Source organism: Micropterus dolomieu, linkage group LG04 (genome assembly GCF_021292245.1).
Source record: "Micropterus dolomieu isolate WLL.071019.BEF.003 ecotype Adirondacks linkage group LG04, ASM2129224v1, whole genome shotgun sequence".
NCBI lineage: Eukaryota > Metazoa > Chordata > Actinopteri > Centrarchiformes > Centrarchidae > Micropterus > Micropterus dolomieu.
In genome coordinates, this window is record NC_060153.1 from 12452057 (window position 1) to 12458112 (window position 6056).

General features: G+C 40.5%; 1 protein-coding gene across 1 annotated transcript in view; it reads left to right on the top strand.

The window, feature by feature from the left end:
• doc2d (double C2-like domains, delta) overlaps positions 1-6056 on the top strand; it is a 42123-nt gene that overhangs the window by 32849 nt on the left and 3218 nt on the right. Inside the window, exons 8-9 of the mRNA XM_046046947.1 lie at positions 1775-1856; positions 2132-2228. Of these exons, the coding sequence (XP_045902903.1) occupies positions 1775-1856; positions 2132-2228 (179 nt within the window). The remainder of the gene's footprint in view (positions 1-1774; positions 1857-2131; positions 2229-6056) is intronic.

The window sequence follows — 6056 nt, forward strand, 5'->3', positions numbered from 1 at the left end:
TAATTTAAATTTTGAGCAGCACACCACAAAGCTTGTTCAATCATGTTTTTATCAACTTAGAAATATAGCTAAAATTCGATCTATGTTAACTTTTAAGGACACCAAGACCATTTTACACGCCTTCATCTCATCACGCCTGGATTACTCCAACAGCTTTTTCACCTGTTTAAACCAAAAATCTATTGATCGACTCCAGACTGTCCAGAACTCAGCTGCCAGGCTTTTAACCAGAACAAAGAAATATGACCACATTACTCCTATTTTAGCTTCAATACACTGGCTCCCAGTATGTTTTAGAATTGACTTTAAAATTCTATTGATCACTTTTAAAGCTCTTCATGGCCTCTCGCCTTGTTATATTTCTGACCTTTTAGTCCCATATACACCAGCACGTACCTTGAGATCCTCGGGCAGAGGTCTGTTGTTTGTTCCAGAGTCTCGACTGAAAACTAAAGGGGACAGAGCGTTTGCTGTCAGGGCCCCGAGGCTCTGGAACAGCCTGCCCGAGGAAATCAGGTCGGCTGAGTCAGTGAACTCTTTTAAGTCCCTTCTTAAAACATACTTTTATAGGAGAGCCTTTCCCGATCTTATTTGACCCTTTTATTTTATTGTATTTTACTAATTTTATATTTATCTGTATTTTAGTCTTTTCAATGTTTTCATGCTTTTATCTTGGATTGTTTTTTGTATTATTGTCTCTTGGGTATTATTGTCTTTACACTTGTTACAGCACTTTGTAACTTGTTTTTGAAAAGTGCTCTACAATAATAATAACAAACAAAATAAAAAATACATATACATATATACAGTATGTATACTGTTGATAACTGCAGTTACAACAGGACAATCATTTCAAATCAAGAAAAATTAAAATTTTCAGCACTGACAATGTACAGTGGCTCAAGTATTTCTGCCATCACCTTGCTTTCTATCAGTTCCTCTTCTTACTGTTCCTTTCCCTCCGTCATCCTTCTGTCCTTCACTCGCTCTGATTCCGGCTCTGCAGTGACAACCTCAAACCCATCTCATGCATCAGCTGTCAGGCCAGGACTCGTCACTGGCAGGGGTGAGGCTGGAAGACTGAGATATCTCACTGTCTGAACATCTTGACATGGAATTTATGCTGATGATGACTCCCATTGCCCTCTAGCGACCCTTCTGTTGCCTCTTCGCTTGAGCGGAAAGTCCTCCAATATCGGCATGATTGTGATCTTGCTGTGGTCTGCTGTGTCTCTCTCATTCTTTGTTTCTCTTTCACTCTCTCACTGTCCTCGCCTTTGTTCAAAAGACTTCTGGGTCACAAATATCTCTGAAAGAGATTTAGCAAACTTTCTGTCTCCTGTCCTACCATTCAGTAAAGCTTACTTTTGCAATAGGGCAAAATATTAAAGAAAGTAGTGGAGCAGTTACTTTGATCTCAGATATAATAATTGTTCTGGCCTTATCTGAAAGATAAATTAGATTTTTAATGTACAAACCTTTATTTACAATTAGTCCTTTCATTCTGTGCTGATCAGAAATCACTCCATTTCACTAACAGCCCACAAATATGGGCTACAACCAGAGATGAATCATAGAAATAGTTTGATATTTTGAGTAAAATGCTCATCTGCATTCTTGCGGAAAGTAAGATGACAAGATTATATATACTTTACTTATACACATAAGTGTAACGCTAGCTTTCCACCTCTCATCTAACTCTTGGCCAAAGTATACGAGGTCATGATGAATTTATGTCCTCTTTACCTTTTTACCTTGTTTTTTTCATTCTCAGCATCTTGCAGCCAGATATGGGGAAAAAGTCCAAGTACAAGACTTCAGTGAAGAAAAAGACTCTGAACCCTGAATTCAATGAGGTACAGCTTGTCTCCTGCTCTACAAATAACTACAATACACCTGACAACTTCTTTGATTTCTTTACCGAGCTTAAAATTATGTTCCGTAAAAATTATGACAATTTTATAGCATGGCAATTAAGCAAATTACTTCAAATATGACATTTCTTTGAATGTGTTCTCAGCATCACTCTGTTTCTACTGTGAAGGCACTAAATTACATATTCAGTTCCTTTCAACTCTCATGTTTATGAATCATTGATATAACTATGCTCTTGTGTGCACCACCTGCACAGGAGTTTTCATATGAAGTATCCCTGGACCAGCTGGCAAAGAAAACCCTGGAGATCTCTGTGTGGGACTACGACTTGGGAATGAGCAACGACTTCATAGGTAGGCTGAGAAGAACTGGGTGTGGAGGGGAAGAGTGGAGAGGGAAGCAGCAGCAGCAAATAGATAACTATAGTGGAGTGTTTGAATGAAAGTGGTGCAATTGCAACAAACACATAAACCAGGCCGAGCGTGGGCGGTGGGAGGAGTAAAAGAAAAAATGCAGAGCGATGAGGGGAAATTATGAGGCTTGAGGAGAATGACTGAGCGAGCAAAGGAGAGTTTGAGTGGAAAAGGAAATGGCGAGGCTTTACAAATGAAAAAGGAAGACGTTCTCTCTGGATCCCCATCCTACGTCGACTTGGCACATCAGATAGCTGCTGCTTCATCAGACTGCTAAACAGCTTTGGCATGGCCTGGTGTGTATATCACAGCAGTGGAGCACTTCGGAGCTTAGGGATTGATGGGGAACTAGCAGAGAGGCACAGTGAGAATGGATTACCACCCTGTGAGCTTGAAGGCCTTCAGATCAAAGCGTTTTACTCCGTCTATTGTGTGTATGTGTGCACATGTGTGTGAGGCAGTGGGTGGGTGGGATGGTGGGAGACACCTAGTGTTTAGATAAGCCCAGTGAGTTATTAGCCCTGCTGGGAGAAAAGGCCATCGGTCTAACGTACAGCCCCAGATAAGAGCCATTCCCTTGACCATTATCATTACAGGTTTAGCTACAGCAGCCTGCCAGTTGTGTTAATTGGGGTTGGGAGAAAAATGACACTGAGACAAAGAAGAATGGAGAAAACAAGTTGATAAAGAGGCAGAGCGAACACAATCCCAGTGCACTATTGAAAGTGGGAGAGCACTAACAAGCGTGTTAATAGGCTTAGCAGAAGATATAGAGGATGTCACATGGTAAAAGGTGAGATTATAAAGATTCATGAAGGAGAAAACTGAACAGTGAGAGAAAAAAGGGCAAAAGTACACAAGAAAATACCGGCAATAAATCAAATGCAAACTTGTGTGCAATAAGCAAGAAGAGATGGGTAATTTCATCTTCACCATGAGCCAAATCTAATTGTCTGATTTTGCCATGTTTTGTTATACATTTACAATGTCTTACAGGAAAACTATAAAAGCTTACAGAAAACAAATTACAACTGCTAGAGAAACTAAAGAGACTTTATAGATACCAAAGTTGTTTTTAAGTCTTATGGTGTAAGTCAAGTTAATCGAGACAAGTTCCTATCAAGTCTCAAGTAGGACTGAGCCTATCAAATACCTCTGACCAATATCTATCCAATCTAACAATTACAATTCCAAGGTATGTAGCTATGCAAGGCATGCCTCGTTCACCAAGTCAAAACGTGAGTTTGGGGGCTTTTGCTTTCAAGTCTTAAGTCAAAGCAAGCCTTTAGGCAGTGTAAAGTAAGTAAAATGTCACAGGTCAGGAGCCTTAAGAGTTTCGAATACAAAAGCGATTGTATTCGTGCTTGATGGCAACAAGTCTGGAATCAAAAAGAGGGGTTAGTCGCAATGACTTGCGCAAATGTGGATGATGGTGTACACTTTCGGACATTGTCTCTTCAAAGGATTTCATGGTGTTGGTATTATACACACAAAAACTGACTGAAATAGCCAGCTGTGTCCGAGTAATTAAAAGAGAGCTTAAGAGAAAAGTTAAAATCCTGCATGCTTGTTGGACTCTGGGTTTCAGAAATTCACAACTTGTCAAACGCAACCCAGTAAAGGAGGGGGAAAGGTGTGGGGGAAGGGAGTTTCAGACGCTGCTTGATGATTTGACACGCACTGTGTTTGAAGCCTGCAGATCTACCGTTCTGCTAGATATTCAGTTCACCACAGTTACAGATACACTTGTGTATCTGCTGGTAGGGTTGAATGAGACAAATGTGCAGCAGAGGGGTAAAAATAAGTGAACAGAGAACAGGGTCAAACTTGCGCGAGTGTTGGTGCACACCTGCTCACCAGCCTGTGTCAGCCTCGCCCTCGCCTGTGTCATCTCCTCAGGCTCTAGTTCCTCATCCTTCTTCGGTCCCCCTACGCATGTCAGGATGGCTGACCGTGTGCTTGTCACTAGCGATCCGCAGGCTCAGGGAACACTCCATCGATCTCTGTTTCGAAGGCGGTGGGAGTTTTGTGGGGCGCGGGGGTGGAGGTTGAGGTGACAAAGTGTTGTGCGTGATTATCCTACCAAATCTCTGTCAGCAGGTTCTGACCTGCTCTCCGAATTGTGCGTGTCTGTGCTTGTGAGAGGAAAGTTAAAAAGGATACAGGGTAGGAAACACTTAAAGGCTGCTCCTCCCTTCCCAGCAGCAGCATCTCAGGCAGTGTTCGACGGCGAGCTCAGATGATCAACAATCTAGCCTTGTTTGCTCGCGGCTGTCATTTTCTAAGGCGCTGTTGGAAGGCGGCATTGCCAAAACACCGTGTTTAAAACTTCACGCTCCATTAACTGTGCAATCACAGCCAAGGGAATGGCTTTGTAAGAACCTCAGTGTGACAACTGCCTGCGTCTCTTTGTCTTACAGTCTGCCTCTCCACCAACGCCTCCATCACCTCCGCTCATTTTCACCTGAGTCATTTCCTCCTTCTCTGCATATTCAGTCCCCCCTGCTCTTTCAATAAATCTTTCGCTATCTAAATCTCTGTTTCTTGTAATTCCCCAGCCACCTGTCTATTTCTCTTTCTCTCCGCCTGGAGGAATTTGTCTCAAACGTCTGTTTGCTTCGTTCTTTGCGCCCATGTCTGTCTGCCAGTCAAATAATAATAATCATTATTGGCATGAATGTTGATATACATTATTGCCGCAGCTCCACAAGCTACTACTGATTATTAGATTTTAACAAGAAAACAAAAAGTCTGTCACTCTGCCCAATTGTATGCTGTTATTTTCTGATGCTACCAGTAGTGTAAAGTAACTAATAACATTTATTCAAGTACTGATCTTAGTACAATTTTGAGATGTTTGTATTTTAATTGGTTATTTAAATGGTATACCACTTTGTACTTCTACTTGACTACATTCCTGAGGGAAATATTGTACTTTTAACAGCACTACATTTATCTGACAACTGAAGTTACTTGTTAAGATTTTACTTAAGAACACATAAGCTTATAAGAATAAACAAAGTTTAGTTAGATGTATATGAGTTGTTAGTAGTTCCACCAAAGAAAGATTTGACACTAAACTCATATGGTGTAATTTCAAGCATCTATAATAATAGTTATAACAACAACAACAACAACAACGACAACAACGACAATAATAATAATAATAATAATAATAATATAACATATTAAAATGTATCAAATGACAATGTGAAAACAACCTGACATCGTGACAAAACAAAGGGAATGCTGAATGATGAACCTACAAAGATTTATCACCTGAATCTGCAGCTCGGCTTTACAGTGCTATATATTGAGTTTCAGCTCATTGTTTAGCTTTCGGCCCACTTTACTTGTTTTCGTTCACTCTCACCGCTCTCCTAATGTCAGTTTTAGCTGCAGCAGAGAGTTGTTTTCTGTGAAAAAGCTCTAAAACAAAAACCAACCTCTACACTAATCACTCAGCACCAAACTGCAGACACACACAGCAACTAGCTGAAGAACAAAGTGGAGTTTTTAGCAGATAAAAAGAGTTGGTAGAGACTTACGTTCATCATCTGGCCAGAAACCTGACCCCAAATGAATAATAATAAGTTTCTCCATAATTGCTGAAAGTGTAAACAAGCTGATAAGTGAAGCTGCTAAACCCGAAGTGACAAAAAATCTATCATTGCAGGTTTCAGTTTTCTTCCTTGAGGCCCCAAAAGGTAAAATTATCCAATATTTCACAAAAGACCAGAGAAAAAGAGATTAGTCCAAAAAAACCCA